The 25044-nt window shown below is 40.7% G+C and overlaps 1 protein-coding gene across 1 annotated transcript in view; it reads right to left on the minus strand.

Annotated features, from left to right (window-relative positions):
* Nucleotides 1-25044, minus strand: part of lrpprc (leucine-rich pentatricopeptide repeat containing) — a 48538-nt gene that overhangs the window by 18754 nt on the left and 4740 nt on the right. The window contains exons 8-24 of the mRNA XM_058385707.1: nt 23963-24107; nt 23631-23788; nt 22428-22533; nt 21998-22105; nt 18816-18934; nt 17746-17839; nt 15969-16038; nt 15305-15332; nt 14159-14216; nt 12867-12973; nt 12697-12774; nt 12549-12605; nt 11828-11941; nt 11566-11696; nt 11200-11285; nt 5336-5543; nt 791-915 (exon numbers count right to left, since the gene is read on the minus strand). Coding sequence (XP_058241690.1) covers nt 791-915; nt 5336-5543; nt 11200-11285; nt 11566-11696; nt 11828-11941; nt 12549-12605; nt 12697-12774; nt 12867-12973; nt 14159-14216; nt 15305-15332; nt 15969-16038; nt 17746-17839; nt 18816-18934; nt 21998-22105; nt 22428-22533; nt 23631-23788; nt 23963-24107 — 1792 coding nt within the window. The remainder of the gene's footprint in view (nt 1-790; nt 916-5335; nt 5544-11199; nt 11286-11565; nt 11697-11827; nt 11942-12548; nt 12606-12696; nt 12775-12866; nt 12974-14158; nt 14217-15304; nt 15333-15968; nt 16039-17745; nt 17840-18815; nt 18935-21997; nt 22106-22427; nt 22534-23630; nt 23789-23962; nt 24108-25044) is intronic.

Here is a 25044-nt window from a genome sequence, read left to right on the forward strand (position 1 = left end):
GCAGATTTCAGTTAGTTCGCTTAAAGAGAAATCACATTAGCGCATGTTTGGGGAAAGGCCACAAGGTTGCTGTGTGTCTAAGTGAGAGTGGGGAAAGGTTAAGGTGGGTATGGGGGAGTGGATGGATAAAGTGGTCCTCCAGCTCAGCCTAGAGGTCTCACATCCTTAATACTCCAAACACACTCGGCTCCAAACAAAAACATTAAACCCTCTCCATGGCCTGTACGAGGACACAGACCATTAAAAACATGACTGTATAGGGTTTTCAACAAGACCTACTGGAGGCCTGGGTGTCTGTCTCCATGTCTCCCTCTCTCACTCACTCACACACACACACACACACACACACACACACACACAGAGAAACAGAAGAAAAAGGAACAGATTCATACAAGTTTGCACAATCAATTAATTACAGCTCATTACTATCACAATTTTTAGCTTCCTTAATTCAGTCAGATTTGATATTGAGGAGCTAGTCTCAGCATCAGATCTGGAAACTTGGACTACATTATCGTTCTTTACTGACAGTTTATTTTCCACGGCAGAAAACTCACTGACCGAAAGCACCGACACCCAAGACTGCTTCCATAAATGATAAATAAGTAGCAAGAAGTGTGTGAGTGTTTGTGTGTATGTGTGTGTGTGATGAGAAATGGACACACACTCAACCAGTTCTGAATTTGGATTAGTAACTGTTCATACAATTAAAAAAAATATTAGGGTCAGTACAGTCGCTTAATGTGTGTCTAATGTGTGTGTCTAATGTGTGTGTGTGTATGTATATCACCTTTTTGCAGTGGCTCAGTCTCTCCTTTCTCCACTAGGTGACAGATGATGTCATGAATCCGGGGCATTTGGTTGTACTGCTTTTGGCTCTCCATGCTTGCCTCCAGAGCTCCAAACACATCCCCACTGATACACACACACACACACACAAATTAGACAAGGTTAAACTAACTAAGTTACTAAGACTAGATTACTAAAAACATGTTGAAGAGTCATGAGATTTTAAGAGCAGGGATCACAATGTATAATAAGATAGCTGAATTGAGTGGGAGAAAAAAAAAATCAGATTTTCTCAGTAAGGACACAGGCATAAGGTCAGCAGCCTTTCCCATTTCTCTCAGACCCCACCTTCCTCTTCCAGCCCTCACCCCCTACTGGGCTGTTTGACAGAACAAGGCAACAAAATTAGATCTACTCCATGTGCTATATTTCTCTCCCTCCCTTTACCTCTCCTTCTACCTCCGTCATTCTCCTACTGCCTAACAAAGAGCTGCGCGCTTTCCTGACAGAGGGCTGACGGAGGGATAAAGCGAGAGGAGCAGACGAGAAAAACACTACTCCGATCGCTCTATTGTGACTGCACTGGCAGCCATCGAGTGATTGGGTAATTACCATGCCAATCACGTCGAGGTCAAAGCAGAGAGGGCACCGGCAGGGAGGGGGCACGCAGGGTGGGAAAGTGAACCACTGGGGTTTTAACAGGTATAATTTCTGAGGCGGGCTCGACCCTTGAGATTATACAGCAGGAGAACGTGTCTCGGACAGGGGTGACCTCGCTAGTGGACTAAATAAGAGGAGAGGAGTAGCGAGGATGGACAAAACAAGAGCGGTGATTGAGCCTGGCCCATGACAACTCCTCTTAGGCAATCGCGCTTAATTGAAATGAAGAGTGGCAATATTATTCATCAAGCAGGAGTCAAGAGGCAATTCAAAAACACACGGCAGCTGATTGAGCAATGCACTCGACAGAAAGAGAGAGAGAGAGAGAGAGAGAGGCACAGAGATGCCAATTAAAATATAACAATAATTAGATGCAATATAAAAATAAAAGTTTAAAAAGTTACTCATTTGGAGCTAAAAAATGCAGATAGTTTTAAGAAAAAAAGCACACAATAATGCACAAATCACACAAACCTCACATCTCTCACTCTTTCTAACACCCATTCCATTCCCAAACCAACATCCAATTCAATTCTAATGGCTAAGCACCAACTTTTCACAGAAACCTTCAGAGCCATCAACAGCATATGAAGCCCACCAAACTGCAATTACCCCCCTCTACCACTGCGAACCACCCCTGCCTCCGACTACGCTCCCCTCTGGGGGGATAAAAAAAAAAAAAAAAAAAAAAAGACTTAACCATGTTGAAGGCTTCATAATTTCCCTGGATACAATTTAGCTGTCAGTGGCGTTCAGCCTTTACTGCAACATGTACCCGTTAATGTCACCAACTTTGCATGTCAAGCACTTTCCAGCCAATTAAGTCGCAGGAGAATAAAAAAAAGAGCATGAGTGAGTGCTTTGCGCAGAGAACCTGAAGAATTAGACAAGAAAGCTCATCTCATCCCTCCTCCTCCTCCCGGCTCGTCTCCTCTATCTCTCGCTCATGCCCACCTCCTCTTTTGTTCCATAGACTGGCACCCATGTTATCATCCATTCCACGTTCTTGAAAGAGGAGACCACTAAAACATTGGGCTTTTTTGGGGGGAAGCTATTGTTAAAAAAAATACATGGTGAACTGTGTGTGTGTGTGTGTGTGTGTGTGCGCTTGACAGAGAACTGACACCAAGATTTGTGATCCACGGTTAAGTTTCATTCACAGAGCAACATGACAGTTGTCTAGTTGCATGACAGATTGCCATGTCCACCTGCATCCCTGCTCCTCAAACGTTCCAACTACCACATCCTAAAACACTTCCCTAACACACACACACACACCTATGTCAAATGTGTGCAAGTAGCACTCGTTATTATTATTATTTTAAAAAAAAAAAAAGAAAAAAGAAAGTGCCAGACTTTTCGTGCCCAGTTGACAGCACTGTTCTCCTCCCTTCCTGTTACTGTTACTACATCCCTCCCAGCCCCCCTTGTGCAAAAAAAAAAAAGAAAAAAAAAGTTCCTGCCACATCCCTTTGTTCCACTAAAGCAAAAGTATGGGGGGGGGGAGACGGATGGATCAGGAGCGGCGCTTGTGGTCGGCGTGGCGACGTGCTGATGGCTGTCAGAGTTAATCCCATAGAGAAGCGTTCATTAAGTCATTATAGCTGACATACTGACATGCGCGGCTTTGTTCCCCTCCGCACAGCTTTCTAAGACAGAGAGGAGAGAAGGATGACAGAGAGGGGAAGACACAGCCAGAGTGAGGGAGGGTTGATGAGAAATCAGAGAAAGACAAAGATGGGGTGGGGCCATGTTGGGGACTTTGGAAATAAAAGTTATGGGATGAGGGAGGGTTGAAGAGAAGACAATATCATTACTTTGCGCTAAGGCGAAAAAAAAATAAAAATATTATATCATATGATATGATTTGATGACGGTTTCACAATACACAAGATGTACCATGATATTTACTGTCGGTTTGCTAACAGAATTTCATAGGTTTTTACCTCTGGATTTCTGGTACTAGGAGTTATACATTTATTTAACATCCACATAAAAAAGGTAAACGTAAAGCTCGGTCATCTGGAACAGGCAGATTTCATGTCCTCAGGTATTTTAATTCAAAACTGCCCAATGGACCATCAGGTTCAACAAAACAAATAAATAAATATCACAAAACAAATAAAACCACCTTCCTAATAATGTGTAGGTTCCCCTTGTGCTGCCAAAACAACAGCTCAAGGCATGGACTCCACAAGACTCTTGAAGGTATGCTGTGGTATCTGGCATTAAGACGTCATCAGTGGATCCTTTAAGTCTTTAGCATTGCGAGGTGAGGCCTCCATGGTTCAGATTTTTGTCAAGCACATCCCACTGAAGCTTGAACAGATTGACATATGGGTAACATGGAGGCTCTTTGGCATGTTCCTCAAACCATTCCTGAACACTTTGGCAACATTGTCCTGCCATTAGGGAATACTGTTTCCATTAAATTGCACGCTCGGTCTGAGGTAAATGGTACATGTCAAAGTATCATCCACTGACTAGCATCTTCACTCCCCATACAGATCACTAAAACCTGGGAGCCCATGACCCTGTCACTGGTTCACTGTTTGTCCTTCCATGGACCACTTTTGGTAGTAAGCACTGCAGACCAGGAACACCCCACAAGACCTGTTGTTTTGGAGATGCTCTGAGTCAGTTGTCTAGCCATCACAATTTGGCTCTTGTCAAAGTCGCTTATATCCTTACGCTTGCCCATTTTTCCTGCTTCTAACACATCACCTTTGAGAACTGATAACTGAATGTTCACTTGCTGACTAATATAGCCTTAACTTGACCGGTACCAATGTAACAAGATGATTACCATTAAATAATTCATCTGTATATTTAAATATAATGTGTGTCACGATGATGCGGCAACTCTGTGCTTTAACTATAGCATAAGATACATGTTCCTGAGTCTCACCACTTGCTGCACTACACACATATGCCAAAGTGTGATCTGCTTCTACGCTGAACAATTTTATTAGTCAGTCGGCTTAATTAGCGTGTGATGACAAACCTCTTAGCGGAGTTGGTAAGTGTTATGAAAATACAGAGCACTCCGACATACAGACATATGACATTTCTGAGAAAAGGGCACTGCAATGTATTCTATGATAATATTGATTATTGTAATGCATCACTGTATCCTTAACCACTATAACAACACATTACCCCTTGTCAGATTCAGTTTTGATGTGTTTTCTCATCCTGTCTGGTTGCCAGATGCAGTGTGCATTGGCGCGTGTGTGTGTCTGAGAGCGAGCGAGCTTATCTGCCTCTCTGCCGAGAGGCGCCTGGTTTCCCCATGTTTCTTCCTGCTAATGAACCAGAGTTAAATTAGAAAGCTTATCGTACACGAAGCAGCAATTAAACCTCGCACCGTGCTGGTGTGTTTGCGCCACTCGAGTGACAGGAAAACAAACAATCTTGGAAGGGGAACCAAGTGAGCCTGTGTGTGCGTGTGTGTGTGTGTGTGTGTGTGTGTGTGTGTGTATTTACTAACACCATGTAAACCCATGTATTCCCCAGCAGGGAGGGGGGAGGCACTTACGCGCTGCTCTGCATGTCCCTGACAAATCCAGCAATTAGCACAGGGCGCATAATTAACATGCAAATGAGCTGATCTTCTTAAAAGCAGCTCTCGCAAATAGACCTCAAAGGAGACCGGGGGCGGGGCTGAGGGGCCAGCTTGGAGAAGCAGAATGCTTGTTTTTTTCCCTCCTTCTAGTGAAATTTGCGATTTAGCTCAAAGACAAATGATAGCCAATCTTTTCATATAAGAATAAACAACTGTCCATTTGGTCTTAGGGTAACATAGGGATTTAAATCACTGCAGTCCGAAACCGTACCAAAGCTATCAAAGATTCTAACAGCCTGAAAGAGATATACTTTTACTCACCTCTCCAGGTAAGCAGAAACCAGTGGTGAGCAGAGGTTGCTGGTGGGCTTGACCAGGCCCAAGGTGAACACTGTATCCTGCAAGCGTCGAATGGTGGCCACGTCGCCCTTCAGAGCGGCTGCGTTGAGTATGTGGAACAACCTGGTGGCTGTGGTGTCCAACATCCTCACATTCTTCTCCTTCATCTCTTTCAGGATGTCCACCGCCTCTGAAAAAAAGAAAGAGGGGGGGGGGGGTGTAAGTGATGTGTTTGGCCATAATTATAATTAGCAGTCCCTTTATGAGAATGGACAGAAGTGAGCTAACATTTTTAACTTGGTCATTTTTACAGACACGTACACTTAGCAGCCACTTTATTAGGATACAGACTCACTAAAACTACATAGCTGAAGATTACACAAGATACATAGCTTTTTCCAATATTCAACAGTCCAAGTGACCTTGCACACTATAGCCTTGTCTTCTGCCTAAGTAACCTACCCACCGTCAGATCTGCCATGTTGTGCATTCTGAGATGCTTTATCTGCGCACCACAGTTGGGTATAGGAGTAGTAATTTGAGATACTGTAGCTTTTCAATCAGCTCCAACCAGTTTAGCCATTCTCCCTGCACTTCTCTCATCACAGAACTTTTTTTTTTTTTTTTGATTTGTTGCAAATTCACACTTCTTGTACAATCCTAGATAATCAGCAGTTCCTGGAAATTCTTCAAACCAGCCTATTTGGCACCAACAACCATGTAAGCGTCACTGAGATCACATTATTTCCCCATTCTGATGTTTGACGTAAACATTAACAGAAGATTTTGACCTGTATGTGTAGGATCGTATGCAGTGCGTTCGTGCTACGTGATTGGCTAACAGAATAAGTGCGTGAATTTCCCACATACTCCAAAAAAACACAAACAAAAAACCTGACAATACTGCTTCCAGTTTTCATTGGTTGTTGTATGAAAACCCATTTATACCCAAAGAGCTCTGAATACAAAAGAGTGAATGGTTGTTGGCCTGCACATGTCAGATACTGGCTATAGCAATGCTTGTAATTAAACACAATTAGAGGATTAATATAAGCCTGGAACCTAAATTTGAAGGTTTACTGTATCCGTTCTGCACTACACACTTAAAGAGGGAGCGATGGAGCCGGAAGGACATTTAAGTACAGCTTGTTGATTAGCTGAAGAGGTTGTTTGGGACTCTGGAAAACAAATTAAGTAATGAATAGATTCTAAAGGCTTGAGTTCGGGTAAAACGAGCATGCTTAAACGGCTCTTCCTCAACAAGTTCACATCTGTGACAGGAAACTGGGCTGTCCCCTGATGGGCCTGCTGCTGATACATGCTTTAGCGCCAGTGAGAGAACAAGGGAGGGGAGGAGGTGATAAAAGGCCCCTTAGATAATTTCATGTGGGGAAAACAAACCGCTATTAAAACAACATTTTACACCCAGCGGGAATGCAAATGCTGGTGTATAATGCCAATACGCCGCTAATTGCTACTTGCATTTCTAAACGAGACTCCAATTACCGGGCCCCCACAATGGTGGCTTGCTTTTTTCGCGCCTCCCTGTGAAAGCATCCCGGTAAATTATAGGTGTGCGGCGGATGCCCGGCGTGAACCTGGTGGGCTGTGGTCACAGGCCCGCTGCTGATCACACAGCGTAATGGAGGCTTTTTTTAGTGGGAGATGCTCCCATCTGGCAGAGGGCAAGGGTCTGCCGCTCACCAGCTCCACAAACCCCTCTTTCCACCTCAACATCTGCTTTGTCACCAAGCCAGATAATTAAGATGTGTTTACGCACTGTTTAGAGGCTCGCTAATGGGTTGATACCGATAGGGCCTGTTTGCACAGACGATACTAATCATCCAAAGCTGGATAGCAGAGAAGAGAGATAGTACAGCAGCCCTTTATTTTTTTGAAAATACCTTTTCCAGAGCTTCTTTTATGTCCAAGTCTGTCAGGCAGCTTTCAAAGTACACGCTCTGCAAAATTCCCACGCGCACCAGTTTTTACCTTACGCATCCTGTCACAAAGTTGAAGGAAATTCGCCGGTTGCATTTCGTTTACTGTTGGCGCAAGATAACGGACATGTGTTGCCATCAGATTGGAGCAGCGAGGGCACATGAAAGGAGGCATCAACAGATGTGCCATCCTATCCTGTACAAGGCCTGTAAAACTTGGAGGTTTTCTTGCATTCACCAGCCAGACGCTGGCCATTTTCTCACCAGATTCTGTTCAGGAAGTGGCAGATTTTGAAGGCATAAAAATTGTAAAATCTACGTCATGTGAAAGGACCTTATGACATGCTAGAAAATGCCTCTAGTGATTGGAAGAATTGAAACTGAAGTGCTACAGGAAAGTGAGTTTTGCATAATCTATACTCTATAACAATCTATATTCAAAACAGGTTTGCTTAGATTGCAGGCTGAATTAAATTGGAAATCTCAACAGAACATCACTGTCCTGAGCGCCCAACACACAAATACATACACACACACACACACACACTCTTGTGCATCTCTTCAACGTCGCTTAATTTTATTTCTGTTATGCAAATCCCTGTGCCCGTTCTCTCAGCTGTCGAGGGGGAAAATTATGGGGCAAAAGAAGATTCTTTTGAGCTAGGAAAGAGAACCAGTGGCAGGAGATGGAGGTAACATGCTGCGTTTAGGACCGTGCTTTAGTAAAGATTACATTCCACTCACTCAAGACCACTCAGGAGAGAAGTGGTGTTGTATAAGGAACCCAGCGGTCGATTGGGTCTGATCCGATCCAGAGACATGACGTCAGTTAACAGCTGGATATAAATTCACATAATAAAGGTTTAAGAGGCTCATCAGATACACACTGCTCGCTGAGATCCCTTCAGACCATCGTTCTAATTCTGAGCTTGGGCCGGACGGGTCATGGAAGCAATGAAGGAGCAGCCAGCAGCAACAGTCTGTTCAAATCACCAAAACATCTGTATATGATGGCATCATTATGAAAACCAGTTTTCAGGCACACTAATGCCCCTTCCCCCACACAGAGTTTCCTCAGTTATGCCATTGGAGCAGATGATTTTCATAAATTAGCTGAAGTGAATGCATCTCTGTTGATTTTATATAATATAACTGAAAAGTAGAAAAGTAGAACAGTAGAATAGCTCATTTTTTCTGGATTGAATTGGAGGAATATCTGTTTTATGTGCATGCAACGAAACAAGGCGTCTGATATCAACTAGACTTATGTACATAAACATTCCTAATAGCTCAGGAATTCAACATCCCCACATTGCTCTTGTATCATAACAAAATCCACACTTCCAGTCTTACTGCAGGCAAGCTGTTTATCCACAATCCACTCCTTCAAACTGAACCTCAAGGTCTCTGAATTCCAGATGCACAAGCATGAGACCTGGAGAGCAGAAGCACAGCTCAACGCGGAGAAAGTTTAGCCTTCTTCAGAGTGGACACACCTACTGATCAGCTGGGATGCAAATGGATCTCAGGGTAACATGGGGAAAAATATTTTCCACACACCAACATTCTCACTCCATAAAGACTCCGAAGCATGGAGGGAGGTGAAGAACAAGTGCAGAAGGCAGAGATGAAGCGGGTGCTGGATGGAGAAAAACAGGACACTATGCACTGGTACAATGAGTCATGATCTTCAAGCAGGGCTGGTTGCTGTACCAGAGCATTGAGGTGTGTTAATTTGGGAGACAAGCCTGTCTGTTGTACACTGGCGGGCTAATGGCCGCTTGCTCATGCTGACAGACACTCGCCAATGCAGGCACACACACAACACGCTTGTTCGTCCCTCATTACCCGCCTTCGCCCGAATTCACATGTAAATTTGCGAATGTGTGTGTAATGCTCAATTCCTTCCCCCATAACCCCCCAGTGTCCCCCTCCGCTCCCTATACCCCCCTCCCCCCAGCATGATATGCCATTAGTATCAGGACGGATTTCCGTAATTCCGTTAAAGTGGCGCCAGTCCTGTAATTTTCCACCGCTCTATGACAGCTGGAGTCTGTAAGGGGGGCCCAGAGTGACACACATGGTGAAAAGGAAGTGCGAGGATATATTTTCACCATCACTGCATGCACAAAAGCAAAGAGGAAACACTTTTATTGTAATTGTGTCATATATGGGCACGAAGAAATCCACCATAGAATTCAGATAATGGCTGATTAACATGGCCGTCCTGAGGGACGGATGCCTGATGCTTCACAACCGTTCGCAATAAAGCGTAGAGATTGAGAATTTCAGCCAATAAAGCAATTCATTAAACAAACCAAGAGAATGATTTCATGTTATGTACAATTCCGTGCAAAATCTAGCCTCCAGTATGAAAAGTATCCTTCAACTGTGTCTCCTTTAATTAATATAATTTTTTTGTATTTCTCCTCTACAGCAAATCACAAAGCTATAAATTATTTCACTGACGAAGTCTTAAGAAAGTTGAGTTTATCCTTAGATGAGAGCTTAAGGTGGCAGCATGACACATATGACTTTAAACTTGGACAAGGTGCTTTAAAGAAGAACACATAGCTCTTAAATCTCCAGATCCTCTTGGGTCATTGGTCATCACTGGGTCATTGATAGTGCTCATACTTTGGTGTAAAATCCAGAATGTGCAAATGCAAAGGACTGCCAGACTTCAACACTTGTAGGCTTTGTGTGATATGTTATAGGCCATAGATCATCTCTCCTATTTAGCCCGCTCTGTTTTTAATGTTGTAGCTCAGGGGACTGAGATGGTCATGCCAAAAGTTTGCTTTAGTGGTCAGTGAATCATTTTGGTGCAGATCTCAAAGCATCTTCAGGATCTCTGTCCTGCTGGAAGATCCAAATTTGTAACCAAATTGTAAGCCAAAGAGTTCATTTAAATCTTCAGGTACATCATGGAGTCCATGATACAGTGTACAGTAACAAGGTTTCCAGAGCTTTTGGGGAAAAACTGCTCCAAATCGTCACAGTTCCTCCACTTAACAGTAGGGATTCGATTTTTAACTGTTCTTTTCTCTCCAAACTCACCTTGTGTGTTGAATGTCAAGCATCTGACAATAAAACTGTTACAGTGAAAGTTCTAGTAGCTTCTACTGAAGTCCTGGTGCTTGTATTTATAGCTGGATGAAAGTTAAGTCCTTCAATGTGCAAGAAAGCTTCATGACAGCTCAGTTTGTTTGAAATTCTTAATCATCATCCTGATTATGGATATAGACGTTTTCAGGCATGTAGCCGATTTTTAGTCGCGTCAATGTCTAATTTAAGAAGGTCAGCACACTCTTGTCTCATTTCATTTCTCTAATTTACTCCAAATTGATGAATGACTAAGGAAAATTTTTCTCTCATTTATACTCCAGTGAACGGGAAAGTCATGGATCATAAGCTCATGGATCGCTTAGATTCATGTAAAGTAACATATAGTAAATTAAAATATACCTTATTATTAATTTTGCTTATATTCTCTTCCCTTATTGTTTTACTTTTAGGTTTGCCTTCACTTGTCTATTCCCATTTTGTTGGATAGTTGATTGACGATTGTTAAAATAGGTCCTCCCCTGAGATGATATATAACTAGCAATAAAGTCATAGTAGTCCTCCAATGAGGGGTTTCCAAAACAAAACACACACAAATAAGTAATACTTTTTTTTTTTTAAAAGCATCCTTTAGTTACATATTTATTTCAAAAGAATTATTATGCATGCCAATATTTGTTTTTAAATGTCCAAATTATTTTCTTATTTTTTCCCTTTCCCTCATATTGTGTGTGTGTGTACTAAAAAGACTTTTTCAAAAAGAAAAAAAAAAGTTTTCTTCATCTTTACCAAAGGTGCCAATACTTCTGAAGCAGACTGTATACCATAGGATGGACTAACCTTCAACCCTGCCATGTTTGGAGAGCACCTTGACCAAGCTCATGTACTTGTTGGCATCCAACATGACCGCGGAGTCCTTACGAGCTCTAGACAGAAGTGAAAGCACAAATATATGAAACAAAACATTTACTTTTATTTGGGATAAAATCAATTTCATTACATCTGACGCAAGTGTTGATTGGGGTCTGAAACACCAGTGGAAATAGAGGACATGGGATTTAATGAAACCTATCTATTCTCAGCTTGTTACACTGAACTACATATAAGACTCATTGCCTGGAAGATTAAGTAACACAATGGTAATTTGTGCACGTGTTGTGTGTGTGTGTGTGTGTGTGTGTGTGTGTAGGTCCGCGTTAAACTCACAGCTCTCTCTTCAGGTTAAGCGCTTCCTCTGGGTTGTCGTGACGACAGCACAGGTTGATGAGCAGGGCATAGCAACTGGCAGTCATTTCATTCTCATACTGAGCTTTCAGCTCCAGAGCACGGGGCAGGTTCTGAGGAGAAAAATAAACATTTTACCAAACAGAGTCAGAGACAAAGACGGATGGAGAAATGAGAAACCTGGGCAGCATAAGCAAAATAAATAAATAAATAAATAAATAAATAAATAAAATATTCCTCTCACCTCTTCAGCACACATTGCAGCAATAAGCTGCCTGAACGCATTTCCAACCGGCTTCCCCTTAGATTTCAGCTCCTCCAGCCTTCTCCCCTGAGCGTCTAGCTTTCCTTCAAGAACCTTGAGTGAAAATCATTACAACTCATTTATACTTTATACAAATTCCAAGCCCATAATCAGGATTCATTCTGGGCTGATTGAGTGGTTATTATTGATGTGGTTTATATATCAAGATGATATTCTGTCTCTTCTGCAGATCATAACATGAATTTCACAGCAACGGTAAATAAACACCAATGACGTTAAAGCACACCACAGCAGAAACAGACAGCTTTCACACATGATCTGATCCATATGAAGTCAACTACAGAGCACTAGGCTCAGGTAGAGCTCCACATTTGTGTGAAAAATGCACTTAGTCTATTCACACCATAACTCTTCCTACCAGAGGCCAGAAAATGGACTTTTCTGCCTGTTTTCTTGTGCCCATGTTCAGCATTGAGTTCCTTTCTCAGGTCACACTCCACAGTGGTGTGTAATGACACTCAGGGTTTTACGAATTTGTTGCTTTTTATAAATAGTTCTGTTTTTACCTAGCCTGCTAGGGGCTATATATTCAAAAAAACAAAAACAGTTACTTTTTGTTCCAACTAAAACTCAGTGTCCCCACTCATTTTATATCAGACTTGGGGCAACAAAATAACTCTGATCAGGCATTTCAGCTTACCTTAGACTCAGAGCCATCTTCATCTCTCGTTTGTTTATCCACAAGAACAAGAACATCCTGTAGAAAAAGACCAACATGTACACGTTTGAGCCGATGGGCTAATAACTTAAAAGTGATTACATTTCTGCTTTGACCTTGTAAGCTGTACCTTTATTAGCTCTGGCACATGGTAGGAGTTTAGGATGTTCCTGATTCCTCTGTAGATGTTCACATGAATGACGATGTTCTGAAAAGACGATATGCAGGCAAAACACTTTCATTAGTACATGAAGATAAAAAGGAGGTGGCAACTCAATGGTAGAGACTATGGACACGCACCATACTGCTGAGCTGATTGAGGTATTCTCTCAACATCTCCTCTTTGGCCTGCACCTCAGTCTCGGTCATGCCGTCGAAGATGTTAAAAAGAAAGTAGGCCGTGTTTTCTGGGTTGGGATAGAAAATTTCATTAACCTTTATGATTTCATTGATACAGTCAAATTCCAGGCTCGAGTGTGTGTTGGTGTGTATCGGTGATGGAGGAAGATTTGCTACAATCTCAAGTGAAGCATGTGATAATGTGTGTTGGGCAGCTGACAGTCATGTGCATGCACACACTCACTTTCTCTCTCTCTCTCTCTCTCTCTCACACACACACACACACACACACACACACAGGGTGTGAGATGAGACAGAGAGACCATCTCAAGCTTTCCCACCTGCTCACACACTATTACTGAGGCCCACCCAAACACACACAGTTTACTCAGCATAAAGTCAGCAGCCTTTTCTCACACACACACACACTTACATGAGAGTACACACACGGTTCAGACTGCATCAAGTGCACACACTTAACACAAAGCGAGGCTGTCAGAATCCATAAATATGCCTCAAGTTACAGATTCCCTCTCCAGTGTGTATGCACACACACACACACACACACACACATACAGCTCAATCAACGAGTCTGGATCCACAAACAGAAATACTTGACTGTATCTATTAATAGGCATTCAAATGATTATTTCTTCATTTAGGAATATTAATGTGTGTAATTGTTTACAGTTATAGACAAGATTCATATTAGCAATAGCAGAATAACACGTGTTCTTATCACAAACAGCAGAAGAATGAACAGACGGCATACAATTTTTTCATACAAGTTTCAGATTTGTTTTTATTTACCCCCAGAAACTGTATTCTTTTCACGAGCACAATTTCCCGTTACCTAAAATTTGTCCATAATATTGTTTAAAGCTTGTCGTCAATTAGTCTGAATATACGCTTCATGTTCAGTAAACATGCTTAATACTAATAAGGTAAAACCTAATGCCTGGTCAGTCTTGCAAGCTAAGCAGATCTGAATTGATATACTTCTGCAGAAGAAGTGCACTCTTTTAAGACTTTCAAACAATTGACAGATAAATGACCAAAATATTAGGAAATGTGTTTCAGCAGATCTCAGGGTGTCAAAAAGCTTAAGACTGACATACATTGCAGATTTTTTCCACCTTCAAATATTATGAACTATTATTGATATTGATATTATGAACTATTATTGACTATTGATAAGCATATGACAGGTGTGTTTGTGTGTGTGTGAGAGAAATAGAGAAAAAGTGGTATACCTGCTCGGTCTGCCTCAGTCTGTCCAAAGCGGCTATCTGTATAAAGCAGCTCTGTGATCTGAAAAAAGAAATAATCATTCAACACAGTTATTTATAAGCCAAAAAAATAGTATGTGATCAGTCACATTTAAGAAAAAAATATTGCTTATATTTTTTAGATATGTAATGCTCGTAGTTTGCATAAAAATATTACAATTCTCAACAAAAGTGATTTTATTGCTTAAACTAAACTTCATTTTAAAAGTTTTTAATTACTACAGTGAACGTGATTAATTCACCAAAACTAGGGTTAGACCAAAACTAATCATCTTCTTCTTCTTTCGGCTTTTCCCTTCAGGGGTCACCACAGCGACTCATCCCTCTCCACCTATCCCTATCTTCTGCATCCTCAACACTTACACCCACTAGCTTCATATCCTCATTTATTCCATCCATATACCTCTTCTTTGCCTCCTGCCTGGCAGCTCCATGTCCAACATTCTCCTACCGATATACTCACTCTCCCTCCTCTGAACATGTCCAAACCATCTTAATCTGGCCTCCCTAACTTTGTCCCCCAAACATCCAACATGAGCTGCCCCTCTGATGTACTCGTTCCTAATCCAGCTCTGCTACCTCCAGCTCTGACTCCTGTCCCTTCCTCAGTGACACTGTCTCTAAACCATACAGCATGTAACCCTAATAGCATAAATCCCCAAAACCCTAATAGTATGAAACCCAAAAATAGTATTAAATTGCAGGATTTATAGGCGTAATGCACTAAAACAGAATAGCGCAGTAGGAAGTGATGGAGCTTGTATACCCAAGGTCACTGGTTCGAACCTCAATATCAATAATATCTCTGCATTTGCTTTTATTCATGTGGGTCATAAGATGAACAAAAACTAACTGTGTTAAAGTTACATATTTCAATCAAGTGGAACAAATGTATGCAATTGAATTAAATAAATTCACAAGCTTTTTTCAGTGTAATAAAACCCTGCATTATTAAACACCGTGAACTCTACACTAACATGTCCGACAGGGAACATAAACTCGACAGGGAGCTCATTAACTGTATCAGATGTGATGGATCAGGAAGAGCTTTGTGTGGGTGAATAACTGCAGACCAATGGAATAATGATTTGGATTGGGATGAATGTGTACCTTGGCCATGCTCGTCACATCTTTTGACCTGTAGGAGGCAGCACAGGATCACAGATGTTAGGAATAACAGCACGCTCATAAACGCAGTCATGTACTCAGCTGCGTGTATAACCAAAAAGCACAAAAGATATGATTTGTATACATTTTAATTTTAATTAAAGGAAAGATGGCAAGTGTTAATAATAGTCTATGAAAACGCCAAAATATATTATATTTGTATAAAGATATTTGATCAGCTTCAATTTAACAGGACTACACATCTGCCACATATATAACACAGGATTACAAAAATAATGTAATGCATTGGCTGAGTGACCCCACTATTTTCATCCTACTTGACCATTACCCCAACACACACACACACACACTATAACACCACACACACACAGCCTATAAACCCATAAGAAAGATAATAAGTTGATATGCAGAGATAAATTCAAACAAAGTGATGGATGGATGGATGGATGGGTGTGTGTGTGTGTGTGTGTGTACGCTTCTATATCCACACTAGTGTTGTAAGACTACATTTCTCTGCACACTGCATTTACATCTTTGAGCCATTACAGAATGACCAGAGGTATCATCCATATGCATGAAGTGAAAGAAGTGTTAGTAGGTGTCTGGCCTTGGGCTGCAACACAAATGCACACGCTCTTGCACTTACCCCCTAAAGCCAACGATCAGGCTTGCTCTGAACAAATTCAGGGAAATGGCTGGGAAAGAGGGTGAAGACACTGCAGAGACAGGAAAAAGACACCGGTCAAGAATCATCCATGAGGTTTAGAGTCTACTACATGTAGGTTTATAATGAGGTCATATCACAGTGCTGTCGAAATCTCAGTTCGGTCTGGTTAAATGGTTTTGATTAATTTTCTGTAACAGCAGCTCTGAATTGTTACTAAAATAACAGGGACTCGTATGGCAGATGTCAAGCATATATGGATTGATAAACTGTGTAACTGTTTTATAGATTCTTAGTATTTATGGAAAGACATTAGTGTCACAGTCAGCAGTGAAGTTTTCAGGCCACGACAGAACGCTTCACAGCTTCTCTTGTCTTATTAACTTCATGAGATTAAACGAAAAGTGGCTGGTGTTTATAGCTGCTATAATTTAAGAGGGCTTTCACACTGGTTGTTAAGTACTGAAACAGAGCATGGGTTTGCATGAAAAACGCAGTACCGAACCTGAGACTTCCTCTACAAGGTGTGTGTGTGCGCATGTATGAGATTTTAGACTTTTTCTGTTTTGTAGTACAGAGATGTGTGTGACCTTACAGGGAAATATATCCAGCTCAGAGTATATCTATCTATCTATCGATCTATCTATCGATCTATCTATACATATACATACATACATACTATATATATATATATATATATATATATATATATATATATATATATATATATATATATATATATATATATATATATATATATATATATATATATATGTATATATGTGTGTGTGTGTATATAAAGTTTAAATTTAAGTTACTATTTTATCTCTATCTAGTCCAGGGGTGTTCAATCTTATCCGCAAAGGGCCGGTGTGGGTGCAGGTTTTCATTCCAACTGAGCAGAAGCCACACCCGAGTCCACTGAAAGCCAAGATCAGTTGATTAGCCAGTTGGAATCAGGTGTAGCTTCTGCCTAGTTGGAATGAAAGCCTGCACCCACACCGGCCCTTTCTGGATAAGATTGGACACCCCTGATCTAGTCTAATAAAATCCAGTGAGTCTGAAACCAATGACGAGCGGATTCAGACTGATAAAAAATGTGTCCAGTGTGAAAAAGTGATAAAAGCAACTAACTCGTTTCCAAGATCTTTACAAGATGAAATGTAATCGTCCGTGGATAAAAAGTATGACATTTTGGATTTTAACTCGTAGCATCTCATCACCCTATCATAAAAAAAAAACATTAACTATGTGAGGGTTAAAAGCACAGGGTGAGTACAGTGCATGCGGTCACATAACGGTACCTCTGAGCTGGATATATTTCCCTGTAAGGTCACACACATCTCTTTACTACAAAACAGAAAAAGTCTAAAATATGTGATGAGAGAAGAGAATATAAATAATTGAACAACATTCATTCTCCTTTTTCTTCATCCAAGTTAAGGCTCGTCACTCCCTAGTTTCTTGCACTCATTTACTAATCACTTAACAGGCCTGATGAATGCCTGAGGGTTGGGACAAAACCATGTGTACCGTTTGTGTCTCTCTGTGTCATACAATTAGCCTGCAGGCAAAATGTCAGCTAGATCCTGGCGAGTGTTTGGGGACATGCTGTGTTCACAGTGTATGGCAAGATCTCAGTCAAGCCAGAGACCTAGAACTGACCTCAGACGTTAACGTGTCTGTATAAGTGAGCGAGAGTGAGAGAGAGAGAGAGAGAGAGAGAGAAAGTGCAAGTCTGTAAGTCGTGAATACTCACACAGAGAGTAGAGTTCTGAGAGTTTCCCACTCGCAGCCACTGTTCGCACTTCTGCTGCAATAAAGTCATCAGTGTCGACTGCACAGCCAGCGTCCTGCACCAGATACAGCAACATATGGGAATGCATGCAAAAGTAAACCCTCCTTAAATACAAGGTTTTTTATTTATCAGGGCCTGCATAACAATTGTGGCTTTCATACTGCTAAAAAATAATAAGAGTTATTTAAAAAAAAAATCTTTAATAAATAAATAACTACCAACATAACCTCAGGTTAAGGTGGTTCTACTTTAGGTGTTACTGAATCATACGATGTACTTATCCTTTTTTTGACTACATAAAATCTTTTTTTTTGTTGTTACCTGCAGTTAATTGTTCATAGAACCACCATTGTTTAGGCCATGATAAATGAAACCATAGACTGGAATGAAGGAAGGTGTACTTTCCTGTACACACACACACAGTTATGAGAGCTCAAAATACCCAGCTGCCTCCAAAAGTATTGGAACAACAAGGCCAATTATTTTTCTTTTAAGCTATACACAAGACATTTGGGTTCGAGATTAAAAGATGAATATGAGTTTCAGCTTTTGTTTCCTTTTGCTACAAAAAGCTATTGTTTGAATATGTTTCCCTTAACATCATGAGAAAGGTACGAAAGAAATTTCAGCATCTTATTAGCTAACTGTCGCTCAGTGCAGGAAGAGAGTGGATAAAGTACTGACACCATCATAAAGTAAATAATAATAATAATAAAGCAAACCACATATAATTCTCAAACAAGTCTGTACTATCATTATTATACTGTCATGCTACGGTATTTGAGTATAACCCTAAAATGTCCATCTATCCACATCCATCTATACCCATAAATTCATATATCTATTTCTATCTAACTCTATCTATCCACACATTTGTATCCATCCATCCCCATATCTAACTCTACCTCCATCCGTCCCTATATCTAACTCTACCTCCATCCATCCACATATCTAACTCAATCCATCCATATATGCGTGTGTCTGTCTGTCCATCCATGTATCTCTATCCTTCCATCCACACAAGTCATTACCTTAAGAGCAGCACGGGCACTGTCCACTGAGGAGAAAGTAGGAAGTACGTAGGTGGAGTACGTGTCAACATCAAGATGAACGTTCAGCTCTTGCATGGCCTTCAGCACCTCCAGAGTACCTGAACAAAATCAGAGCAATACAGCAGCCATGAATTAGTGCTCTCTATACAGAAGATCAGAAAGAACAGACTTTTAATGGGAGGAAATAAATTTTTGATCATCCTGCTCATCAAACAGTGAGCTCTTTAATAAGAAAGACTGCTTCATGCTACCATTGCTACCAAGGTCGTAAACTCTGGCGTGAAAAAAACAACAACAAAACAAAACATGTTTAATATTAATCAGAATTTTAATCAGGCAGCATTCTGTGTTCAGTAGTCCTTCACCCAGATCTCCAGCAGTGCCTTGTGCTCCAGGCTCAAGCAGGGCCTCATACATATGGAAGAGCACAAACCATGCATGAGTGTTTCTGTGTGTGATAAGCGAGCATGCAGATACGACCACAAGAAGGGTTATAAGTGCACGAAGCACATGAACTAGCGATTTCCGCTGTTTACGTTCTCCATCCAGGACTTCGGTGCTCTGTATCCCAACGCCCTCGGGAGACGCATTCACCTGGCTGCACCTCACTCGCACTCTCTCTCTCGCTGCACAGCTGAATAAAATATAAGAGGTGCTTTTATCTGCCATTAAACCCCACATCTGGTAAACATAAATGAACTGGGATATCCATCCCTCCATTTGACTCGCCCCATTCATGCTCCTTCACAGCATGCTGCTTCTCCACTTTCAAGAAAAAGCCAAGAGTCGATCAGACATTTCTTCCTCAATGGAACCTGAGAGCCTGCCATCAATTCATTCCTGGTTTGTGAAAGGAGAACACCTGCTTTCCTTATTAATAATCCATAACTCCATTTCTTATCCATAAACTGGGCTCAAAGACCTTCAAAGTGAACAGGAACATGTGAATGGGGCTGGAAGAAGGAAAAGCAGCAGTATAGCCAAGCTGCCCAAATAAGCAGATTTCTTTCTTTTTTTTCCTTTTGGATCTCAGGAGAGAGTGCAAGTGGGCTTTTACAGCATTAGAAGTTCAGCAAATTCTCTGATGACTTGCGGGTTTCTGTTTGTCAGGTTTCATGACCCAACTGCAAATGGAGGATGTGACCAAGATAGTAAAGAGGCTTCTCCACTAAAGAATATAGAAAAAGCAGAGTTCAGATATAAAATGTAGCTGTTAAATACATCGGGTTGACTTAAAAGACTCTCCGAGCTGGAGAGTTAAATATCCCCATCAACAAAATCTTCTAAAATGTACTGAGCAACAAGGCATGAAAAGGAACATCCTACTTAGATTACATAAATAGGTTAAACATGGAGAAAGAAAACGTAGATTCCACGGTCAGTCTAGCAGATCTAACACAATGCTCGTCAATATGCTTGCTGATAACATTAGCGATTATCCATACCTAAAGCAAATGGTGCAGAAGTGTTTTAATATACTATACAGTACTATTCTAGTATAGTATATACAATACAATATAGTATACAGTACTACTAAAGTATAGTATACAGTGCTTTAGTACATTATAATACTATAAAGGAATTATAGTATTATTAAAATGATCTGAAGATTGAAGGACATAACAGATGTAATGCTACATTTCACACATACAGTGATTCACAGCAACCAGAGATCATTCATGTTGAACGACAGCTTTGTCACATCATGAATGATGGCAAGAGTCGGAGATTAGATGTGGGCATGTCCAGCGGTGGGACAAAGTTGAGAAAAGTTGAACTTTATGCAAATATGAAGTCAAACTGGTTCACCAGTTGGTGGGAGTAAAGACAGTAGAGCGACATGATCCATGACAAAGAGCAAACACTGCATCCTTCATCATCTACTATGATACGATGCATATATATATATATATATATACGGCTGAATTTTATACAAAAACACCAAAATCTCCCTCCTGGATATTTTATTTAAGCACCAAGAAAATTGACTTTGAATGCTAGTTGCTCCACCAACTGATAAACATTATTACTATGGCAACCAGTAGTAGAAATGCTTACTGGTGACTTGATTGTATGTGATAAAAATCACGGTATGTGTGAACGCAGCATAAAAGTGACAGATCAGTGCTGCAGATCATGCACTTTTTTTGTCCTTGAAACTATCACTTCCTCAGTATCTGAGGGAAACATCAGCTGAAATCAGTGCTGATGGGCTACGACTGCTTCTCATCAGGCTCAGGAGCTGAACAGGGCAGGATATAAAATATGCATATAAACGAATGTAGAAGGTAGAGATAGACAGAACAGGCAGATGACAAAAGGAGGTAGACGGTTCATGTTTCCGTCTGTCTGACAGGCGACGCAGGTTTCTAACGCGGGGAGCTAAAAGCTGTCTGCGGGTGAAGAGGAAGGCCGGTGCGCGTTTCTCACACCGTGTCACAGGCAATGCACCGCCTCCGCTGATCCACACTGACAAGCGCTGCTGGCTTGCGGCTGCCGAGACAGCACTAGCATATGCTTCCGCAAAGCCGTCTGCCCAAATCCACACCTCATCAAAATGCAAACTTTTTCCTCCTGTTTTCTCTCTCTCATTCGTGCTTTTTTTTTTTTTTGTTAGGGGAGGAGGGTTTATTCGGCGCCTGCCCGCTAGTGACACCTGTGGACGTAAAGTGACGTGGTGCTTAATATTTCATGGCCGTGCACAGCGGCGCACGTAATCCAAAGTGAATTCCCTCAGAGCGCTCACATTTACATGAGACCCAGTCACTCTGCATTCCATCATATGAGCTTTACCATGGAACTGCATCTTTCTCTCTCCCTCTCTCACACACACACAGGATGGTGTTTAGAGAAACTACATCTTTCTTGAGGGCTGCTACAAGAAAATGAGTGTTTGCCTTTACTTAATGGCCCAATGACCTTCATTCTCCATGTATTTAAAAAAAAAACCCTACTCTTCTGACCGACAAACTATTTATTTATTTTTATTGACCATATTACCTTGTATTCCATCCTCCATCTATTCATCACACTGGCAGAAAGATTCAGCACATTTTCTTTCAAGCTGTCTGTTTCATATGAACACTTCTGACGTTTTTGAAACTCGTCACGTCCGTGTTTTGCAAACGGTGCAGCAGCTATAAAGAAGATAATCTACTCACCTGCTGCGTTTTTGTCTTTCTGATGCTTGGTTAAAAGTGGCCAGAAGTAATGAGGCCTGATGGGAAGTCCTTTTTCCTTCATCTTCTTCATTATCTCCACTGCCATAGCTGTGTGGAAGAGAAGTGATTATTGTTTGGGGGAGTTCTGACACCTAGAATGAGACCAGGACTGCACAGGAAAGCTAAATATTAGGCAGACACACGCACGTATATGTACACAAACACAAAAAAGAGAATATACACATATATTAACACACACAAAAGCATATACATATGCACACACACACTAAAGCATATACACATACATGAACACATGACAAACATACATAACATGCATACATGCACACACAAAAGCATATATACATGTGTGTGTGCGCAACACACACATGCACACAAACACATATGCGCGCATGCACACACACACACACACCTAGGTTCTTGGACTCCAGAGCACAGTACAGTGTGAACTGCAGTGGAGATGAGTGCAGGTTGGAATCCTTTAGCTGCATGCAGTAAGCCACCAGCTTTTCAGGAGACTGTAACAGAATCACACACCAAATAATCTCACTGACATATGAATATATTTTCAAAAGGCTTCACACAATGAGGTGCAGACTGAAGTGACCAAAACAGTCAGTCATTACACTGCAGATACTCCACACTAGCATGAAATTTACAGACTGGAGTTTCATTAACGCTACTGTTCACTTCATAATTAGACTCTATTAGCTTCTACGCTCCGTTTAATACTGAAGACAAGAGAAATATTATTCTGATCTTTTCTGTTTATACGGTAAAATAGAGTCATCAGATCATTTCATGTAGAAAGCAGAATGATTTGTTGGCTACTTGGGAAACATGAACATGAACATATTTCCTGCTCATTCGGGCTCTTGTATACAGTGAAAGTGTATTTAGTACGCGATGCCTTGTTTATCTCGAATGGAATATAAACAAATTCATGAGTAAAATGTTTGCATCGTATCCTACAAGTGGCTCAAGCTTATATATTTATCTGTGAAGAGACTCACTAATGTAATCAGCTTCACATCACATATTTGTCAGAAATGATTGCAATTTTATAAGATGTTCATTTTTATAACTGAATGCATAAATTAAATTTAATATTAAGTAAATTATCCATCCATCCATCGTTCTGTATTTTTCTGTGTGCTCCACTAGTACAAATAGATCCTGAAGAAGCCAGACTCACTTTATAGCTCATATTCATTTCTACATTTCTGTTAAGGGTATTTCAGGTAAAACTGGCAACCCTTCTTCCTGTTCATATTCACCTGACGAGCTTTTATATTTTAAGCTAAAAATAATATTTCTGAAAAAAGTATGTTTTGTCCACTGATGATGTCACCAAGAGTATTTTAGTAACGGTTTTGAACTAGGAAGTGGAATTTGACATGGTTTGCACAGAAGAGAGAGAGTGATACACAGTGACACATCCCAGTGCAGTTCTAGGAAATATAAGATCTCTTGGAACGCTGGTGGAAAAATTTAACTAGTGGACCCTAGTACCAGCGGCTGTATAACGGGCTTTAAGTGGCAGATTTCAGACTTTAAATCATGTTGGCAGAAGCTAGTGAATGTAGAATGTCTACTATTATGTTTAGATCTTCACCTTATTCATGTTCACACAGTGACGGAGGAAGAAGTTGCCCATGTTTAGAGTTTCACCATCCTGTAACTCTGTCTGTAGACCGGGGAAGGTTTTCAGCACAGTAAATGCCGTGTCCTCAAAGCCCTGGGTGATCAGACTCAAACACAGGTTCATTGCATCTATGGACGCACACACACACACACATACAATACACTTACAAACTGCACCTCAAAACATTTAGTGTCCTATAGACCTGCATTTTATTCACAATATCTCTCAATGCAGGAAAAATAATAAATAAAAGAATCAACAAAGAAGTCAGAGGCAATCACAACAGGTCAACATGTCTGTACCTGGCACGTAGCCTCTCTCATGTCGCATGCACTCCACTATTTCAGGCACATACTGCTGATGGCCAGCTTTAGCCAGACTGAACACCACCTGCATCAGGTCTCTGTCCATCAGACTGACATCTTTACTCTGCGCTGTGTCCATAGTCTGGGCAAGATTCAAGAATGCAATTAGACACAATTAAAGAGTGCAAAACACATGTGTGCACACACACACAGGCTCACACACACAGGCAGACAGACAAACACACACACAGGCTCACATGCGCGCGCACACACACACACACAGACACAGACAGACAGACAGACAGACAGACAGACAGACAGACAGACAGACAGCACAGAGTGTATGCAGAAAGAAAGAAAAAAAGGAGCAACACCACCACAATGCTAAATGAATTTGTCCAAAGCAGATGTTTAAAATTATGCACAGAATATTACCTACAGTTGAGGTCATATATTTATCTTATAAACTTGCAAAATGTTAATAACTTTTAAAAAAAGAAATCAAAAAAGAATCCTAAAAATTGTGCTTTGTTTACTGTAGTAGATTCACTACTTTTTTCCAGTGAGACAAGCTCAATGACTGATTACAAGATTGAAGCGTTACGCTATAATCCAAATATTTATGAAAAGATACCAACAAAATATTCCTTTCAAAGTAAAATAAGCAATAAATGATCTCTTTCCACACTTTGATTTGTCACATGCTAGCAAGTATATATGAGACATTTGATTTCTTTTAACTTCATCACTTTACAGGAGGAATGAACCATTGCTTCAAAAGAGTTCTAACAAATTTCTCCATGTCTCTACTGAACAAGACTTTTATTTTGTTCAGGAAATAAGCCATTACATCTGCTCCAAGGTGCACAGTTCAGTTCCTAGAGTCTGCTAGACTCACATATAGGAATTTAATAAAACCACACAGAATTGTGACTGAGATTTCAAATCTAAATCATTTGATTTCTTTAAGTGCCTTTCCTGGTGCCTTCCTACGCAAATAATCAAATTCGTATTAAACTTGAAAATAAATAAATGGTAATACTAGTGTTTAATTTTGAGTCAATATCCTTTTCTTAATT

Source organism: Hemibagrus wyckioides, linkage group LG03 (assembly GCF_019097595.1).
Source record: "Hemibagrus wyckioides isolate EC202008001 linkage group LG03, SWU_Hwy_1.0, whole genome shotgun sequence".
Classification (NCBI taxonomy): domain Eukaryota; kingdom Metazoa; phylum Chordata; class Actinopteri; order Siluriformes; family Bagridae; genus Hemibagrus; species Hemibagrus wyckioides.